This window comes from Falco punctatus (genome assembly GCF_963210335.1).
Source record: "Falco punctatus genome assembly, chromosome: 1".
Lineage (NCBI taxonomy): Eukaryota > Metazoa > Chordata > Aves > Falconiformes > Falconidae > Falco > Falco punctatus.
Genome location: NC_137580.1, coordinates 81,155,263 through 81,176,761, shown reverse-complemented (window position 1 = coordinate 81,176,761; position 21,499 = coordinate 81,155,263). Strand labels below are relative to the sequence as shown.

Genomic DNA, 21,499 nt, shown 5'->3' with positions numbered 1-21,499 from the left:
ACTTAAGTGAACAAATTAAAAATAATGGGAACACCAATTTCTATTACTTCCCATCAGTTTTTAAGAGAATAGTTTATCTTAAGAAAGGCCCCAGACTAACCAAACGTAAAACATGGACCCAGGCCCCCACCGCCCCGCCAAAATCCGGCACGTCACAGGAGGCCCCGCCCCTGCCGTGGCCCGCGCATGCGCCCAGACCTCACCGCGCCCAGACAAACCCGTCCGCCGGCGCGCGGGGCAGCCGGAAATAGCGTGCGGCTGGGGGAGGGGTCGGCCCTCGTGCCGCCTGCGCTGGGATGGAGGTGGTGGCGCAGATGGGGAGGCTGGCGTTCGAGCCCGCAGCCGCGGACGGGGCGCCGGGCGCGGACGGGGCGCCGGGCGAGGACGGGGCGGCGAGAATGGAGGCCGAGTCGGCGGCGAGTCCCAGCGGGCCTCGTGCCGGCGACCCCTCGTCGGACTCGGACAGGTGGGTGCCGCCGGGTCGGGCCGCGCTCCGCGGGCCGCTCGTTCCCTCTGAGGCGGGTCACGCGGCTGGGCGCCATGCGAGCGGCCCGTGCCCGCCCTGTACCCCGCCTCCCCTCGCCCCCTGACTTTCCCCCCGCGGGCCCCCTCCCCCCCCGACCCGCTTCGGTAGCTTTCCCTTGGCCATTGAAGGTGGCACTCGCAGCTGAGGTTTGGTGCTGAATGAGTGAACTTCCAAAGCCATGGTAGTGAGGCGTAGTGTTAGTAAAAGCACGCGTTTGGTGGCCTGTAGAGCGTCACGGTTGGGCCACCGTGACCGTTTGAATGTTTTGTTTGACGTGGTCCTCACAGAGTGTGCCTGCATTACTTGTCACAAGACACCTGCAGTATTACTGCTGAAAAAAAGTGACTACAGGATTCAAGGTATAGAGTTTGCAGATCTTAACTCATGCTCTATTGTTGGCATCTCGGTGGAAAAGCTCGTTCTTGACCTGTATGATTTTTATAAAAGGTTCCATCTTCTGCTTGAACCTGCGCTTTGGTGCTCAGTATACTCGGTGCAAGGTAACTGAGCGGTCAGATGTGGGCTCTGGCTCACCCTTGGAATCCTGCGCGTGTTGGCGGTTTCAGTGAGTTTGGTGTTTTCTTTGGGGCTATTGCTGCAAGATGGGTGTGTGCTCCTGCTAATTAGTGGAGGCTGAAATGAAGTCTAAGGATTTTTTAAAAAAGAAAATCCTGAGCTTCAATAACAGCTAATGAGTTAAAGCTTGTCACTGGAAATACTCATTTGCTTCCTTCAGAGTTTTACTAGAACATTATGTAGTGAATGGAGAGTCAGATTCCTGATCTATGGCAGGGTTTTCACCTGTAGTCTTCTTTTGCTTTCAAAATCTGTTGTGTTGATGTTCAAATGAATATTTAAGATAAAATTCTGATAGCTTTAACTTACTAGCTGTCTACAAGTATCTCAAAGTTTTGTGGTCTCCCGCCATGCCCCCCCTCGAGGTATGTCTCTGGTAGTCGAATTTTTGTTTTTCTGCTGTGTTGATTTTATTGCAAGAAGTCCATATTTGGCTTTTTTCAAAAGGTTTATTTGGAGTTGTGCTTTTATTTGTTGTCTTTCCCATCACTTTTGTTGGGGAAAAAAATAATTCAGCAACAGTTAATTGAAAGCCATTCATTTGCTTGTGAAGGAGAAATAAAGCAGCTCTTGTGGAAGGGAGAGATTTTTGTATTTTATTTATCACTTAAAACCGAAGTGCTGTTTTATCAATAGCCAGATCAGATAAGAAAGGATAGATGCAATTTTACAAAAGTTTGGTTGTCTTTGTATTTTTGTGTAAGACTTGTAATGCGGGTTTTTTGCAGTCACCTGGATCAGTTACTCCATGTGTTTGTTTCTTCCACCAACTCCTGAAGAACATAGACTTTTGCTAGAATGAGCATGTTGACATGAATAAGAATTGGTTTCTTACTGTGTTTTTTATTTGAAATACTAAGAGTCTAAGACAATAAACATCTACTGTGCATGCGCCAATGAGAAATATGAAATTACTAATCTGTGTGAATATGTATTGGGGGAATTCAGGCACACCATGAATTATGAAACTAACCCCTTTTATTTGCAAACATTAGAATTATTTTGTTTTAAACCTTCATAGTGCCAGATGCATTGCTTGGACTGAGTATTTTCTTGACTTTCACTTAGCTTTATGCTAATGTTGGGATTGTACAAGGGGAGTGACTGTGAGCTGTAGAAGGTACTTTAATGTATTATCTTTGAAATTTTTTTGTGCTCAGTTACATCAAGTATGTTGCTGGATACTAGGAGTTTAAGTGGTGCATAAAATGGAAGTATGCTGATAGTGCGCAGACATGGTTCTGACTTTGCAGTGTTTTTCTAGGTATTGTACTGAAGTGGTCATCCTGTGACTAATGTTGCATTTCACTTGCAGACCAATGAAATGTAGGTCCTAAACTGTGACTATCATGTACATCTGACAGGGAGTTACACTGATGTTGGACTCCTGCTTGGGCTTAAAGGTTGTTGTTGTCATGCCACATGCACCACTCAACAGTGAAACAGTGGGAACCCAAATGAGCCATTGTAGTTAGCATTTGCTCTGAAGTGCTAAAGCTGCTACTCTGCTGAGACTTTTTTATGATCTTGTCCAGTGGCTTGTAGGTTCAGGAAAGATTGCTGCTCTTCTGTATACAAAGGTATACATTTAAGAAGCATATCTGGTAACCAAAGGTATTTGAGTACTCTATAATCTAGCTATTCTTTTTATCTGTGATGTAGAAGTCTATATTCTTAACTCCCGTGTTTGTTTTATTCAGTGATACGGATTCAGATAGTTCATCAGATACATCAACCTCTTCATCTTCTCCTTCAACAGTATCTGATGAAGATGATCATCCACATGGGAAGGGTAACAGGTCTTACTATGTTAAAACAAAAGATGAGTTGCCTATTGATGTAAGTACAATGTGTTATTTTTAAAATATTAAATATATTTTTAATATTTTATATTAAATATTTTTAAATATTATATATATTAAGGTATATATTAAACCTTTTACTAGTAACTTCAACTTAAAATACTGAACTCTAATATATTTTTAAGTCATGTTCAATCACTAGGTACTGCAATAAGTTTTTACGCTAGTTCAGGCATAGCATGGTTAATAACTTAAAATGTCTTTTCAGTATATTAAAACCACTCTGAAGTGAGATTGACAGCTCATTTTAGGTTCATATTTTTATAAAATCACAGTTGTAATCAATGAAAACAAATTTATGGATAAAATGGATATTTTAGTATATTTTTGTTGTTTGTACATTAGAGGCTTTCATCAGACTTTGAGTCTTTGAAGGTTTGATATGTTTTACAGACATATTTCAAATATGTTTACCCTTGAGGGAGAAATTTTGAATGTTTTATTAAGCCTCCCAGAGATTCAGATTGCATTGCTTCTACTCACAAAAGCAAAATTGAGTGTGGTTTGCATTTGTTTTATTCTGCAATTTTTTGTTATAGCACTGTTTTATGTATTGAAATTTGGAACCATAACTTGCATCAAGATACTCTTCTCGTTTTGGTTCTTACAAATAATACACTCATTAAGTATTGCTTCCGCCATTCCTCATTATCTCAAAATTAAGAGGTTTAAAGGAATGAGTTTTAGTAATAATCTGCTAACAAATGATTAGCTATGCATCATTTGTAATGGATTGAAAACAAAAGGATAATATAACACTGTAATGTCAATTTATATTAATGGTATAGGGCTATCTGCTGTTCTGTTAGATCTCTCCCCTTCATAGAAAAGGCTTTCTGGAATAAGAAACAAGTCTAGTGAGGGTTACAAGAAATTATTAGAAAGGTAGAGTAAAAAAACCAAAGAGCAGATACATTTGGACAGATTTACCTTTGCTTCAGTTCTGTAAGTTTGCAGTGAATTGCTAGATGACTTGGCTGGAAAGGCTGAGACTTTGATATGCATTAGTAGTAGCAACAACAGGAGGTAAAAGTATGTTGTTAGTTCTTAAACTGTTGTTCTAGAGACGCTTGGAGTAAAGCAAAGCTCTTTGATTAATTTCAGGAATAAAAGAACATTCAAAGACTGGGACACATGCATAACATTGTGTTCTGAAGGAGTAAAACATCAGAGCAAGTACTGATTCCATGCACTTAGTTTTGAAGTGTGATTAATAGTAGAGCTATTATAAGCACTTCTATGACAGCATATCTTTTTTAAGAGCACTGGACTCTAAATAAAAATCAAATACACGTACCTGTCAGGTTTTAGTTACCTTTATTTCAGTTATTTATTAAAATTCATTGTAGTCTGAAAATGCTTAGTTGATACGCTCTTTTGTCTCATTAGCTTACTACTTCAAGTACAAATCTTTATGAAACATCTTCCTTTTAAGTACAGGCCTGACTAATTCCATTGGTTCAGCAAACCTGTAGCTTTTTGCCAGTGATAGTTAATCAGAACCAAAGTTCTAGCAACTACATTATTTGCTAAGCCATTCTACAGTAATAGAGTTCATGTAAAAATGTTGATTGTAAAAATTTGAGATAATACAATTTGAAAGTTAAAATGTATTTGTTAAAAATGAACTATGATTTGTCTTTTACCCAAAAGTCCCCAATAATAGCTAACTTGCTAAAGCATGGGTCAAAGATGAAATAAAAGATTAAAGGAAGTATCTTGATTGGAATATGGGCTTAGGATAAAAAACCTGCACATATTAAGGAGCGTCAGTGCAACTATTTTAGAAACCTGCTTTGAAGTGTAGGATTGGCAGATATCGTATGTAGTATGACAGATGGTACAGTTTACCAATTTGAGGTTGATGTTCAGAATTTTAGCATTCTTCCTTCTGGTCTGTGGCCTTTGAATTGCTCTGGCATCCATGACTACTGAGTCTTAGCAGTGAAGTTGGTTTAACGTTGGGAAAACTCACTGTTTGTAGAAGGGTGTTTCTCTCTGAATTTGTATCTTGACTTTAATGCTGTATTATATGATCTGAGGAAGTCTTGGCCTCAAAGTCTTTTGAGTTGCTCTAGAAGCCTTTGCCAAGCACTTATGTTAAGAATGAAGATTACCAGGTGAAGTTTTGATAAAACGGGGTAAGATTCTTCTATTGTAGAAGTAGAAGGATTTTATTTCTGGTGATAGCGTTTAAAAGTGCAGTTCAGTGATAAGATTTGGATTCTAACTCCAAATTCAGAAGATGTTGAAGTTGAAGATAATTCTTACTCCAGTTGCTCTTGCCTTGTGTGCCGTATAGTCCATGTTGAATTCGCAGCATTATAGTATATACATAGAAATCTTAGTGCATGAGTAAATTGGAGGTAGATGATGAGTTCAGTGTTAAATCAGCCTTTGCTAGTAGATTTTGGCGCTTACATTTGCAGAAATAGTTTTAATTTGGATATTGTTCATGCAGTATTCATTTGTGTATCTGCAGTTTGATGTTTTTTTGAAAGCATTCTCTATGATTATCCTCTTGTACCAAATACAACTTGTACCTAAAAATAATTTTCTTTGTATAGGCTGTTGTGATCTTTAGATCTTCTGTAACGATCTGAGTTACGGCATAAATGGACAGACATAATTTTGTCAAATAAGTTAATACATACCTGGAATATTTCATACTGTTTTACCTCTTGCTGTGTAGATTTTTCTTCTGTCAGGCATTGAATGTGTTTACAAGTTTTCTGATTCTTGATTACTGATTATCTAATCATTGTGTTTTACATTAAACTTAATTTATCTAACTTGAAAGTTCAAGAGAAAGAACAAAACATCTATCTGTTGTTGGTCTTCTCCAGTTGAAGAAAATTGCCTTCTGCTTTAGTTGCAATGGAAATATGTAATATCTCGATAGAAAAGGTGTCTTCAAAAAGTGACATTCCCCCAAGATGTGTTCATTTAGAATTATACTGGAAGAGACAAGTGAAGCTAGACTTCTTTATTAAATCTTCAAAATGCTAGGAGGTTTTTCTGATTGTCAAATTTATGCAGCAACCAAGTGATGAATGTCTTGGTGTGACAAGATTATATTCTGAGCATTGACTTGATATTTTCAGGAACTGCCTCCTGTTGAAGAATTATCAATAATTCTGCCTGATGATGTTGAAATGGAGCTCTTTGGGACAGTCTCCAGCATCATTGAGCAGCTAGGTAGGCAAGATATGTTTGCTTTGTTTTTAATTCAAATAATCTCTGTATATCTCTGCATTAATTGTGTGCTTAGCTGTTCTTTCAAAGTGTCAGTACTGCAGCATTCTATTTCAGGGGATAGTGGGTTGCTGATTGAGAACTTGGACTAGCAAATAACATTTGTGTTGAATTCCTTTTTTAGCTGGCTTAAATCTTCTAAAGGTTAAGATACTATGACTATTATACATCTTTCTTTAGCTTTCATATTCTAATTTTTTCATTTAAAAGCCTTTTTTCACTGTGTATTATGGTCCTTATATTAATTCTGGTGACAATGAGATGAAACTTGCAGTATTTTAAGAAAATTGTGGGGTTGTGCATGCTGTATTTGAATTATTTCTGAAGATATAGCAAGTGTGTAACTGAAGGCACAGATGCAGTACAATGCAGTCTCAAGTGCTTGCTTGTTAATATATGAGGACAGGAAAAAGACTTGTTTCTTTAACAGTACAAATCTTTTTATGGTGGTTTTCTTTTTAATCCCACTTCTGGCACCTTGACCAAATGCAGGCTGCCAGTGCCAGCAGTCACAGGGCAGCATGACTAACATGATTTGTAGGTGCTGGAGGGTAAGCTTAATGGAATTGAGACATACAGTGAATGTAAGCTTAACTGCAGGTGATACTAGGGATTTTTCTGGATCTACCTGGGACCTCAGGTTTTGATATATGAAATCAAAGTTTTGCTGAAGCTGATAAAACATCAGTGGTGTATTTATATTTAAACGTATTTCAAGTGTTTCATTCTGCTTGAACTGCTATCAAAGCAATTTGCTTATAAAGATTAGAAATCAACTTAAATTTTGAAGTGAAAATATTTATGTTGAGTGGGGTACGAAAGAATTCAAGCAAATAGCTTTTGCTATTGAATTTTATTTTATTGTAAAAGACTCCTGGTAATATAGGCAATTCCTTTGCAGTGTTTTTGTTGTTGGTGTAGGTTTAGAGTTAGATTTAATTTCACTCATGTGCAGGAAGCTGGGTTGAGAGTGTAGATGGTAGTAAACTGGTCATTGTCCTTTTGTTCTACTTTGGTCTTTCTTGTTTATTGATAATAATGGGGACTTGAAGGTAGTTTTCAGCAAAAATAATGGTTTGAAAATAAGTTAAAAGAGAAGCTGTTGAATCATAGTTGCTCTTAGACTTTAGTTTTGAGAACTGGCCTTAGCTTCTAATTCTCCTTAGTGAGTATAACCCTTTCAAATCCTGTCAATTTACTGATAGGTGAATTCTTCAGTCTTCATCTTCCTTTTATGCAACTGGAAAATGTGAAGGGTTGAATTTAGATTAGTTGGTGAAAGTTAGACTAATAATCATATATGAAATAAAGCCATAAAAATGGAATAAACCCCCAAGATAGCTGTTGTTTTTCTGCTTTTACTACCTTGCTTTATGACTTGTCTTTGTACATATTTTCCTTTTTTTCCCACTCTTCTGGAAATGTGTCTGAGCGGCTTCAGTTTGAATTGATTTGTAGCCATATTAGGGACTCTGCCAGGTAATTATGGGTTGGTATTTGATTTTTGAACTAACTTGATAACTATGTATATCAGGTTTGTATCTAGTATGAGGGGAGCTGAGGTCTCTTTTGGAAACCACAAATACTATTTTGGTCCAACAGTCGGTATTCTGAACACTTTCTGTCCCTTTTGATGTGTCAGAAATCTCTGCTGTTCTCTGTAGCAAGGTTCCAAGTTCCTTCCTCAGTCTGCAGTGTGTATTACCTGTAAGCTGGCTATTTCATACTACAGAGTGAATTGAAGGCTAGAACAATGCAGGTTCCTGCTTGCTTCACACTAGCTAGAAGCAAGATGACAGTACTTTCTGTGAACATTCGGTCAGCCTAGGAGAATTTTTGCTGTGTTTAGTTTCCAAGGTACTTAGAGAAGAGAAAAATCCAGTGTGGGTCGTAGCCTGGAAAGTAGACAGCTTTGGTGTAGATGAGAAACCTGCCCTGGGAGTGCATTTTGGGCCCTGGAACAGTAGAAGCTGAGGATGTTGGGTGGGTTGGGGCAGGGGAAGCTGTAAGTCAAATAGACTGTAGGTCAGAGTGTTTCACCTGACTTTCATGGGACTGGCATGACTTAGGTTTCCAGAATATTTTCCTTAGCCTGCTGGAAGACTGGGGGCTATGTGTGATGAATCATTTTCTGAAGTGTTTCTGGTGTGGATTTTTTGTGTGTGGTGTTTTGGGTTTTTGTTGGCAGTTTTTGGTTGGTTGTTTGGCTAAGGTGTATTTCTCATGAGAGTGAAGTCACACGCTGGGTTCTGTCACTGTCTTGTAGGTAGGCACAAATTAAACTGATATCCCCAATTCTCTTGAAATTTGGAGAACTATTAAGCCTGTAGCATTGTCACAGGCATGCTTAGTAAGGTGTTTGCAGATTGAAATAGTAGCAAAGCTTGAGTTAGCTTGATGAGATGTTTATTGCTTTGTCCTGTTAGGTAAGTTTACTGGGGATAATCTTGTTTTTGTTAGAGCCTGAGTGACAATAAGCGCTTGAGTGACTTTATTTGATGATGGAGGGGCACTGGGGATGCTTAATTGAGTGTTCTATTGTTTTAGAGGTACAAAATATTACCTTCAGAATGGGAATTTTTGTGTGTAATGCTGCTAGGCAGCTGTATTGACAGCTTTAAGCATAATTCCTGCTGAATGTAAAGGAAGACCCACTATTTCTGTAGACTAAAGGAGCAGATGTGAAGGAACTACTGCCAAAGAAGAGTTAAGTACTCTAAAAATTACAGCAAAGGATAATCTCTTTTATCTCTGAATATGGAAGACCTAAAAATGAAGTAGACTGTATATCAAATTATGTATTTAACATAACAGGAAGACCATGCTTCTGTGTCCATTTTTAAGTGTTCAGATTTCATATTTTTAGCTGCTAGAATGACTTGCTTGCTTTGATCACTCATACAATCATTAATCACAGATCAAGGCCTAAATGTAGTATGAAACTTACATATCTGCAATTTAACATCATATAATTCAAATTGTGTGTCTGCATACATAAATGACACCACCGGTTGCTTCTGTGCCTGGACTGCCAGACATCTTTTGTGTTCTGGTCCTATTCTTATGACTTACTAGTGGAAGCTATGTTGAATAGCCATCTCCATTCTTTTTTCCAAGGATAATTTAATTTGGAATATTAAGAAGACAATGTACATGTGCATCTGCACTCAAAGAAATAGATTATTTCTACTATGTACTTGATTAAGAAACATCCTGAGTAAATAGAGCTATATATACACATTCATATCTGAGACTTCTCTGTTGTATCTATAATCCGGTCTCCTTTCTTCCTTTACCCCAGAGAACAACAATTCTTTAAACAAATGTAAATCTTACCACTTGTATATAACTGGTGAAGGGGTGTATGACTGTAAGTAGTTTTGTGTGTGCAAAAGAATTTTCAGATGAAGCTCTATGAGCTTCAGTAGACAAATAATGGTGTGGCTTGATAAGTTTCTTTGCAATTAACTACAGGCTGCTGTTGATACATAAAGTTCTAATTGATTTTTTTTCCATTTTAGTAATAATTGAATCACTGAGGGGCCTACCTGCAGTAAATGAGGAAAGCATAATTTTTAAAGAAGATCGGCAAGCAGCAGGAAAGGTGTGTGTAAAGCATAAAACCCTGCTATTGTAACATAAAATTCAAAGTGTTCTTTTATGTTCCAGCAAGTAGTGTTGAAGTCAACTAAATGAAAAATAATGTTTCCTTGATGAGTAGTTTGTGGTTGGTTTTTTTTGACTCTTGCTATAATCAGCTATTTTTTTAATCTCAAGAGTTTTTAACTTGGAATCCTTACGGAATTACAATGTGTGGTGAGTTTTTGCTATTTTATGAGTGTGCTTGTGGAGAGGGAGACCTTGCTTTCAGGTGTATGAAGGCTTGAATAGCAGGCTGTGCTCTTATTACCAGGAGTTGGGGGCAAAGATTGGATAAGTTAGAGTCAAGTTTCAGGAAAAATGGGGAATGTTTACATATGTAAGCTCTGCTGTTGCAGTTTAAGGTCAATGTGTGCTTTGTGCAGTATAATGAAGAATGTTTGCTAAGAAGAGTGTTGCAGTGAATTTTTTATGTTTTCTGGGGAAGGAAAGCCATCATCTAGAATGGCTACTACTGCGATATCTTTGAATGCTAGATGTGAGTGAAGTAAAAAAACCCTCAGCCTGAAATTGCAGATGTTCTGTACAACACCTCAGAATTCTCTTGCTCTTAGTGGAACTGGGGAACAGGCAGGGACAGTGACGTAAAGGTGTCTTGAAAAGGTGATCTTTGAGGAATAAATGATTAGGACAATGGGCAGAGAATAGAGATTCGACAAAAAGGAAGATGGCTGAAGGGGAGGAAGCAAGCAGTGAAAGCAGTGCAGTTGGGTGGGCAAAGGCAATGTCGACCTATGAGAACTTACTTTTCCATACTATATACTATCTTGGAGAAATACACTGTCAGACAAAATTTGGTAATAAAACTAAAGCATTTAAGTAACTTTATTTGATGCTACATTTTTTCCAAGTGTGTCAAACTTCTTAGATACAAAACATCTTAAAGCTTTATGGTTGTCTACAATGAAACGAGCTGTCTACTTTCGGTGGTTTATTTAAACATTTTCATTTTGTTTGTGTTTCAGATATTTGAGATATTTGGTCCTGTGTTACATCCCTTTTATGTGTTGAGATTTAACAGCTCTGAGCATATCAAAGAAAAAGGTATTAATGTGCATGATAATATGTATTTTGTTCCATCAGTGGAGGACTTCACACAGTATATATTTGCAGAGAAACTAAAACAGTGAGTCCCATTTCTTTTCTAATTTGGTTATAATGTATTTTTTAATAGAGCTAGAAATGCTGGATTAAGGCTCAACCTTGAGTGAGAAACTGTAGGACTAAGCTTGACACTACAACTTTTTTTTTAGGTATTCTCAACTGTGTTTTAATAACAAGGTGCCTTTCAGAACAGTACAGAGTAGCTTTAAACAACAAGCTTCTGCAGTGTTATAATTACTGAAGTTTAGTAGTTTCTTACTCAATATATTAAGTTTGCTTTCTTTTCATTAAAATACCATAATGAGAAAAATTTTTTTGATAATTCCCTCCCCCACACCTTCTTGCACACATACACATGCGCTGGTTTTACAAGCTGAACTTCCCAGATGTTGTTGTTCCTCAGATTCTTTTTAGTTTCATAATTTATTATAAACTCAGTTGAATTCTGAACAAGTTTGTATTTATTATTTTTATTTCGTGTTACAACGCCAGAACTGAAATTTAGTCTATTGCACAGTTGGAAAACAATTCTTTATGAAAATTACTGGTTGTAAATTTAGGGGAGGGGAGGGATTTGAGTAACAATGTAGTATAATATTCAGAAACTTCTGAAAAGTGTTTGTGTATCCCAGTCTGTCTGAGGAAAGCAGCATGTATGAATAGGACTTGTTGCCATTTAAAATGAAGTGCACTCAAAAGATACAGAATAATAAAGTACAGTAAATGACTGCTAGACATTAGTGTTCTAATTATTGATAACTAATTGTCTGAAATAACTGTAGGTTAAAAAAAATCCTTTGTCATACAAGTGCCTTAGTCTCTGTTTAGTAGGATTAGATCTCATCTGACATGCAAATTTTTTCTGACTACAGCAAATAATATTGGTGTCTGCATTAATTGCACCTCTGCCAGTATTCATACTGAGTAATTGTTTTCTTTAGTTATGCATGTGTGGCCAGCCCTGCAGGAGTCTTTTGTTTTTGTTTTTTGTTTTTTTTTTTGTTGTTTCTTTTAGTTTATCTCCATTTCTGTGGAAGCAACAAGCATCTTTTTTTTTTTTTTTTTCCCTTCAGTGAAGACCAAAATAGATCACTTCCTTGCTCTGCTGCTTGTTTTGGTGCAGCTGGTCTTTGATTTGTGCCATTAAACTTTGTTGCTTAGCACAGTAACTGCACAGACTCTGATAAACTGCTTGCTACATCAGTAACTGTGTGCCCTACTCAGCATCTGAGATGAGACTCATGTTTTCATTTGTTACATGCTTCGCAAGTAGTTTCGGGAACTGTTTGTCTTTTTGTAGTACTTCACTATCGTATGTGGCCCAAAATTGAACACTAGGTAAGATGTTTCACACTTTCATGACTTAGAAGCGCAGCTGAACAGTGCATCAGACATTATTTCTTGCCCTGCATTAAAATGAGCAGGGTGAACACCTGTTACTCTGACATAAAATGTAATTTCTGAATAATGTGATTTAAGTAAATTTCACTAAAAGAAATTTTATTCTTGAGTATTGTAGTAAAGTTTTTAAGCTTTGGTGAGGCAATTGGTACTATTTGTTGAAGTTGCCTTTTCACAAAGTAGGTGTCACTGAAAAAGGATAAAGAATTGTGATTTCTGACCTGTGCTGTTTTGTCTGTATAAAGAAACCAAGATGGCATGCTGTGCTTCACAAGAAGGCTTTGAGACTGTAGCAGATTGCAAACTTGGTGACCGATGATTTTTATTTTCTGCTGCTTGTTAGTTTGTGTGCAGACTATCTTGTGGAGTATTATAGACTTGAAGTCTTAGAGCTGCTACTCAAAACTAATGATACTTTGAAGAGGAAAGGAATCAGGATTGAGGTCTGAAAGAAACCTTAAGTTTGAAGCTTTCACTGAAATCTGGAATGCGATCTGCTTGCATTGTGTGAAGTTGCAGTGCTATGAATAAGCATTAGACTTTATAGCAAAGTAAATACAAGTGTAGTGTAAAACTTCATGAATGCAAAATAATTTGTTACTAAAAAGAGATTTGTGTTGTATTTCCTGAAACACAAAGTAATTCTAAAGAAGCCCATGTATTTTCATGATTCCTGAGTCACCTTTTGTTAGACTTCGAGCTCTTACAGTATCTGAGTTCAGAAAGCAAAGAATTACAATTTTAATCTTCTGCAAAGAACATTAAGTTATCTCAGAGCATGAAAAGTGTTTTGTTGAAAAGGGGAAGGCTGCCTTGGGAGAGTGAGAGAAGCTTCCTGAAGAACCTACAAGGTTTAAATTTTGCAGTCAGTGGTACTACATATTGCCTAATGACTACAGGTCTTGTAGTTTGTGAGCTCTGGTGTTTCTGGCAGGTGTGTATTGCTCCAAAATAGCAAGATGAGAGGGAAAAACAAAAAATTTGGTTCACAATTTAAAAAGTCACTTTTCATGTTTGTGTAGGTAGTTTTCTGCAGCTGAGAAATTACTCATATAGAGTCCTTATCTTCCTTTCCTCCCTGTAACATTTTCTTCTAATTGAATTTTAGAATGGCTTGCTAATACAATTTGCTCCTAATCAGAAAGTGGTGTGTCTTTATGGTTTTCTAGTGATATGTAGAGCCTGTGAGCTTCAGTTTGATGGTTAGGGATTAAGGCACAAAGTACCTCCAGATGAATTGCCAGCCTTCTCATGGGCAGCCTTTGACTAAGGGCCTCTTAAGTCCAGGCTACCTAGAGCCGATGGTTATGTACTTTGATGTAACTATTGTTGCTTGATTTTGCTGACTTGAATATGTAAAGAAGCCCTTGGTTATTAGAGCACTGGTTGAAGACATTTCACACTGAACACATTGATCACTGATGTTTTTAACTGTATAGTTCCATTTTCGAAATAACAATTTTTGGTATTGCATTATTTCATGTAGTTTGTCTGTGTAGATAAGGATTGTGCTTTGATGTTCCAGACCAAAACATATTAAATTTGCGAGCAGCGTGGAAAAACCTTCCACAGACTTTTAACAGCATGATTTAAATTTGTTCCACAAAATTGTTGTTAATCAAAGAAATGACTTGATTTTTAGTGAAGTTCCTAGTGGTGAGTGAAACACATGATACCACTTAAATAATTTTGGTGCTTGTCAGGCAAGACAATTGAGTTTTTGCTTTAAGTGTCTTTTGCCTTTTTAATTTTATATTTAGAACAAAATAGAAGATGAAACCTAATTATCTAACTAACACTGTCCTAACAGACTTGTAAGCCAGTCTGAGAGTTTTGGGTTTTTTTGCCAGATTCACTAAATTATAGTTATACTTAAAGCCTGTGTCCTACTAGTTAGTTCATTGTCCTTTTCAAGTGGAAATATGTGTTCTGAAACCAGAAGTATATAAAAGCTTGTGACTGTAGTGAGAAGTTAGCATATGAAAGTTGTAGTGAGCTACCTCAGTTCAGGTTCAAAAGGATGTTTTGAGAGAATATTGCTCAAAGCTTAATATTAGATGTGTGAGATGTTCAGTCTTCACTCAAAATAGGATTTTTCAAGGGACATATATAGTGAAGTCCTAAGTTGACACATACATTACTATTCACTTAAAAACAACATAAAAACACACCTCGTTTAAAACAGGCAACTTCTGGCGTAGGAGATTTGATACCTTGAAGAAAGTGTTACCCTGTTTGCTATAGTACAGTTCCTGCAAATGACTTCTAACCTGGAATATGTTGCTACTATGTGACTCAAAGATGTTTCATATCTCCTTACATCATCGTCTTCCTTCACCTTGATTGTCTAATTTGGTGTTTTTCTTTTTTTTTCCTTTTAGGGAAAAAGGTTCAGATGCGTCTTGGAAGAATGACCAAGAGCCACCACCTGAAGTAACTATAGGTTTTTTTGGTGTTTTTTATTTAATGTTTTTGATTACACAAGGCATATGTAGAAATCTTTTTTTATGTAGCGTAACTAGTTAGCAAGCTTATTGTTTGATGCTGACAGGAGTTAGATGTACCTCTGTTAGTCATTGGGAAGAAGATCATGCTTTTCTTGGAGAGGTGTCACAGTCAGTGTAGAGAGTGCTGGCTGTTGTCTTCTGTTTGCTTTTTGCAGTTGGAAAAACGTGTATCCTTTTACCTTCAGTTCTTCTAGTCTTTCGGGAACTTGTTTGGCAACTTTGAGTAGCAGTGCTTTAACTGTGCCTAATAGTGTTGCTTGAGCTAGAGAATTCTTGTCCTTGCTGTGCTTTCACTGCAGCTTTTTCTTTTACCTTACCAGAAGCAATTGTTTGCCTTTAAAGGCCTGCTAATAATGTGCAAACTGTACTACTTGGGTGTTTAAGCTGACTGCTCTGTTCCATTAATTTAGACAGCACCTGTGTTGTGCTTCTTAGTAAGGTTTCCCTAGTGTTTGCTATTACGAAACACTAGTTTAATGACAGGAGATGAGCTTCTTCCATACAAAGGCGGTAGTATGGGATTGTGTAGAAGTGAGAGCTCTTCACTACCATGGACATCATTTAGTGTAGGATCTGTAAAGATTTCTTCAGTGATACCCAGGCTTCCTGTCCAGTTCTCCTTAATTTAACCATACTTCTCATGACTATTCTCTTCTTCAATAAAAATTGCAAGGCTGGTAGTTGTATTGAGGTGTTTTCATGAGATTTGTTTTCTAGCTCAATGCTTGAGTCACTTTTTTCTTGTGATTTCTACTTTAAGTGTATCTTAGACAAAATAGTTGAAATTTGTAGAAGCCTTGTGTCTCCTGGAGTATCCCAAAGACATCTGTCTGTCTGTTTTGAATTTTGCAAAAGCTTGCATGGTTAGCATAGTTCTGTGCTATGTAGTATGTACTTTTCATGATTAAGTAGGAAGTGTGTTTTTTGTGGTGGTTCTTTTTCTAGTTCTACCCAATTTTATAGACTAGAATAGACATATGTCAGTTGGCAGGGAGCTACAGTGATCATCTAGTCCAACTGCTTCACCAATTCAGTGCTAACCATAAGCCAAAAGTGTGTTAAGGGCATTGCCCAAATGCCTGTTAAACACTGACAGGCTTGGGGCATCGGCCACCTCTCTAGGAAGCCTGTTCCAGTGTTTGACCACTGTCTTGGTGAAGAAATGCTTCCTGATGTCTGTCCAGTGTAAACCTCCCCTGGAGCAGCTTTGAACAATTTCCATGCATCCTATCACTGGGTACCAGGGAGAAGAACTCAGCACCTCCCTCTCCCCTTCCTCTCCTCAGGGAGCTGCAGAGAGCAACGAGGTTGCCCCTCAGCTTCCTTTTCTGCAAACCAGACAAGCCTATAGTCCTTAGCCGCTCCTCATAGGACATTCTTTCCAGCCCCTTCACCAGCTACTTCGCCCTCCTCTGGATCCATTCAAGGATCTTCACTTCCTCCTTAAACTGTGGGGCCCAGAACTGCACTTAGTAATCAAGGGGAGGCCACGTCAACGCTGGACGCAGTGGGATGATCACCACATTTGACTGACTGGTTACGCTGTGTTTGATGCACCCCAGGGTGCGGTTTGCCCTCTTGGCTGCCAGGGCACCCTGCTGGCTCGTACTGAGCCTGCTGCTGACCAGCTCCCCCAGCTGCCTTTCTGCAGGGCTGTTCTTCTGATTTAGAATTGTGCCAGGCAATCCTTGGTCCTAGGTGCAGAATCCAGCATTTGGATTTGTTAGATTTCATTCCATTTATCATCGCCCAATGCTCCAGTCTGTTTAGATCCCTGTGCAAGACTTGTCCCTCAAGACAGTGAACAGCATTCCCATTTTGGTATCATTAATAATGGTGCATTCAACTTGTGCATGCAGATCATTGGTAAATACATTGAACAGAACTGGCCCTAGAATTGAATCCTGAGGACCACCACTGGTGACCAGTTGCCAGCCAGACATAGCCTCATTCACTACAACCTGTTGAGCTCTACCCTTCAGCCAGTTCTTCACCCAGCACACCGTGAACCCGCTGATCCCACAGTTGGACAGCTTGTCCAGTAGGATACGCTGTGAGGGACAGTATCAATTTTTGCGTTCATGGTCCTTATCCCAGGCCAGCTCCTCTGGCTCAAAGGAGAGATGTTGTGACGTGGGCTTTTCTGTGCCTGAAGATAGGTCCTGTAACGATGTGTCCGCCTGTCAGCTGTGAATGTTGCTTTTTCTGCTACAGTAAGGATGATGTGTTTTGAAATACTGTCTTATCTTTTCTTCCCATAAACTGAACTGAGCTGAGCGGTGTTAGCTTCTCTCAAAGAATGCTCATCTATCAGTTCAGAGTGTGAATTGCCTTCCTTTCTTGAGGAGACGTCATCACTTAAGAATTAGAATTGTTGTATAGAATTGGACTGTAGGTATGTGATCAATAGAGCTTTGAAAGACTGTATACTTAAACTTTTGGCTAGTCTTAGCTTTATTTCATCAAACAATTTTCTAGTGATGATAAAAAATGCTGGCAGATTTCCTTCCTGTTCACTAATAACTTTTCCTCATTCTGAACATAAGCTAGGATTTGAAAGGTAGAAAAACTCTCGTGTAACAGGAACAAAAAGTTGCAGTGACATTGAATCTCTTGTAAAAGACAACATTCTCCCAAGCTGAAAATTCCTTTGGACTAACGTCGCTATTGCAAGTTTAATGGGAACAGTGTTATTAAATATAATAAATATAAATACAGAAAATTCCAATTTAGTGACAATTCTAGCTTAGAGATATTTATTTAATGTAGTTTAATGGTGCTGAGTTAAGTATTGGTCACCACATGAATCTTTATGCATTTTAAAAATCCGTATTTTAATTCCCCTAGTCTGCAGTTTGGCTTCAAAAGCTTTTTCTTGGCAATAATTAGCCAGCTCCCTCAGTCCCAACTTTTCTGTTACGAATGTCTAGGCAATCAAAAATGTGTGTTCAGTGCTTGAATGTTGCTGTTCTTAGGAAAATTAGAAAGAGTAACTGAGTATTGTATAATTATCTTATGAGAAATTTGTGGAATGCTAATTTTTTGGTGTGACAAGCCAGCTGAACACACAACAGCTCTTTGAATGCAAAATAGGGAAGTGCAGCTTTAATATTCTTCTAAGCTGACAGAAGGATGGATTGTTTTCTAAATAATGATTTATTGCTAGAACTGAATTTCTCTGCAGTCTTTATATGGCTTTGTTCTCTCCTTTTTTTTCCCTTTTTTTTTTTTTTTTTAAACCAGGCCTTGGATTTCAGTGATGATGAAAAAGAAAGACAGGCAAAACAGAAGAAAAAGAAGCCTCAGAGTCAAGGAAGGAAGAAATTAAAATCAGAAACAAATGCGTCAAGTGAGTGAATGCTATGGGAGAGTGCTTTTATCTGTGAAACTGAGTTTGAAATATACAGTGTTGTCTATCTTAATGATTGAGCTTTCATACAGTTAATCAGTACTTCTGTGCTTTTCAAAGTTACTTTAATGAATTTGTGGCTATGTTCCTTTTTTTTTTTAAAGGAGAAAGAAGGTTTTTTCCATTAAATTGTGGTAGTAGTATAGGAGCAGGACAGTTGTCAGAGGAGATTGAAAGGCTCCTTACAACAATGTCAGCTGACACACCATGAGAATATAGAACAGATGCTGCCTTTTGGAGTTCAGAGTTTGCTTATTGCAGGGGTTGTTGGGGCCCAAATGCAGCTTAAGCCTTTGAGTGCAGGGAGAAGATAGAAGGCCGTGTACAGTTTTTAGAAACCCTTTTTTTGACAATTGGGGAGAAGACTCAGGCCTTGGGTGGGGAATTTATTTTTCTATCTAAAAAGGAAGTTCTTCCTCACTCTGGCATATAAATGCTTCTTTGAAATAACTGTTACTTCTGTAGCCCACTAAGAACTTGTTTACCTAACACAGTGATTAGATAAGCCTACAGTAGTTTAATAAGCTGTGTAGAGTTTTTCATAATATACATAGCTTTCTTCACCACCTTTTCTCCTGCGGTTGAGAGACCTGTTCCAGGTATATTTTTGCAGCACTGCTCTGTTTGCAATAACCAGATTTTCCTGTCTGTCTTCTGTCATGCCTTTCTACTCACAAAAATTTTTGCTTTTTTGTTGCCATTTTGGTTGACTAACTTAAATTGCATCCTTTTTTCTCTGTTCTCACTGGTCTACTTCTGTTGCATGCTTTTTGTACCATTCTTAAATATTACTCCCATCACCTTACCTCTTTTGACCACTTATGTATCGGGTTGCTTCAGCTGTCCGCAGCACAGTGCTTCTTGTCCATGATTTTCTTGGGCTTCCTTCCATGAGTTTGCTGCTCTTTCTCTGTAAAGCTGCTAGACGTTGCACCCCACTGAATACCTTTTCTCTTGATCTGGGAAGTCAGTAACTGTCCTTTTAACCCTTGTACTCCATGTGCAGTACATCTTTCTGTTGTACCCTTTAAATGAAGCTGTGCTCTTTCTTGGACTGGCTTTTGGTGTATGGTTTTGCAGTTTTCCCTTAAGGGAAGGATCTGAATTGTGCCATACTCTTCCCTCATTGCTCATGGTTATTTTCTCTCCTGGTTTTTGCTTACCTAGCATATGGTGTTTTCCGTCATACCCTTATTCTGCCAGCTTATTGCAGACTTGCCTTTGCCTGGGGTTTGCTGAGGCTGTTACTGAACCGTGTTCCATAACAGAACACGACAGGAGGAACTGTCACAGTTTGTCAAGGGAGTATGGCTTATGGTTCACTGTGTTTTTCTGTAAATAACATGGTATGAATTGACATTATGTGCAATTTCGTTTGGCTATGGAGTTCAACAAGGATATCTGGCAAATTGAGGCACAAACAGTGTCAGCTGGAGCTTTGCCTGGTTGCATCTTCATAAAACTCCTGAGTATATTAAAATTGGCTCATTGTTACAGTCTTTGATAGGAGAACAACAAAAATATTCACTCAAGTACCAAGTACTTTCACTTCACTGCCTTTGAGAGGCCTGCATGCACCAAAGGAGTCTTAAGTTTTAATCCCCCATGAAAATGAGTAGGAATTTTGGTATCCAACTACCTTTCCAGACTTAGCTTTTCAAAGATGAACATGCTTTTACATAGTCTAACACCAAGGGTTAAGTCCACGTAGGTTCTTAAAATTCAGTGATTTTATGTGGTGTTATGTCCCCAAATACCTTTTTGCTTCTAGCCTTGAAATCCTTTAGAGATCGTGTTTCAGTTTAATTTTATAGCCTTTCGGTGCTCTTAATTTTATACCACTTATCCCCTTAATGCTCTTAGGATATTTATATAAAGTGGCAATACATTGGTTATGAACCTTAAGTATATGCTTACAGTGACCTGTACAGGGAAAAAATCATCTTAGAAAGATGAATGCTGAAAGCTAATTGGCTAAAGGTACAGGCTGCCTTTTTTTCTGATAGAGTAAGATTATTTAAATCATTTGAGTTTGAATAATTTGTGTCCTGTGTTTGTGCTATAATACTAACTCAGGTCTGAAAGCTGTATACCACTTTTGTGTAATGCAATACTGATCTGTTTTCAGTTTTAGAATCTGTTGCTTTTGGAAGCTTTGGTTTAAAATGAGATTTAAAATACATAAGTTTGAGTGTTCTTGTGACTCGTTAATGTAAATGAAAATGCCTGGAGGCAAAGTGAAATTTCTTTTTTAATGACTGCATTTCCAACCCTCAGGATCATCCGTTCTATATTACTCTAATAAATCAAGATGTGTTACTAAACAGTAGGCTTGCCAGTATTACTGTGTTGTTTATGTATTATTTGCAAGTGTTATTTGTTAAGATTACTTTTCAAATTTCCTTGACTTCACCTTGAAAGATTTGCCAGGACTAACCTTAATCTTTCCAAAATAATATTGTAACTGTGTTTTTTTTTGTTTTTGTTGTTTGTTTTCAAGGTGATAATGAAGGACTTCATCAGTCAATGCAGCAGCCTGCTTCAAGTTATTCAAGGGGATACCGTGGCAGAGGGTTCTCCAGGGGCCCATATCCTCCTCTGTCAGGCCCTCCACGTTTTTTGAGGATGCAAGTAAGACCACCTCAGGTATACTCTTCAGACAACAGAATGCATCAGGAATCTGCAGTGTTTCCACAACCTCATAGAAAAGAAAATCCAACGATGCAACAGTATCCCTCGCCTCCTCCAGTTTTTGGATCTTTTAATGATGTGAATCAATTCCACTTTATGCCTTCAAATCTGAATATGATTTGGACAGGCCCAAACATGTACAACACATCATACCCATTTTTACCACCTCCACCTCCTCCACCTCCTCCCGATAGCCCTCTTCCTCAGTTTAGGCCTTACTAGGTTTCCACAAATGTGCATACAGAACATTGCAATTTAAAAGGAAGAACAGGCTGCCAAGACTGTATTCCCTTATTTCCCTTGTTTTGGAGATGCTTAGTTTTCCTCCAACAGTAGAACACATACAGAGTTTGATGCTTTGTGGGACATACATAGAAAACTTTTTTCTATATGTGTTTTCTGTATGATAAAAATAACTGAATGTTAAGAAATGTTTTATTTTTATAATATCTACTAGTTCTGGATGATAAATAAAAGTTTTTGGAGACTGGTATGTAGTGGTGGATAT

At 37.9% G+C, this 21,499-nt stretch overlaps 1 protein-coding gene across 1 annotated transcript; it reads left to right on the top strand.

Annotated features, from left to right (window-relative positions):
- Positions 1–243: 243 nt before the first annotated feature.
- Positions 244–21,482, top strand: NAF1 (nuclear assembly factor 1 ribonucleoprotein). The gene is made up of 8 exons (XM_080370976.1): positions 244–466; positions 2,803–2,941; positions 6,069–6,162; positions 9,741–9,823; positions 10,845–11,005; positions 14,766–14,817; positions 18,135–18,240; positions 20,801–21,482. The coding sequence occupies exons 1-8, from the start codon at positions 297–299 to the stop codon at positions 21,211–21,213; spliced, it is 1,218 nt and encodes a 405-aa protein (XP_080227102.1). The 5' UTR covers positions 244–296; the 3' UTR covers positions 21,214–21,482.
- Positions 21,483–21,499: the final 17 nt, after the last annotated feature.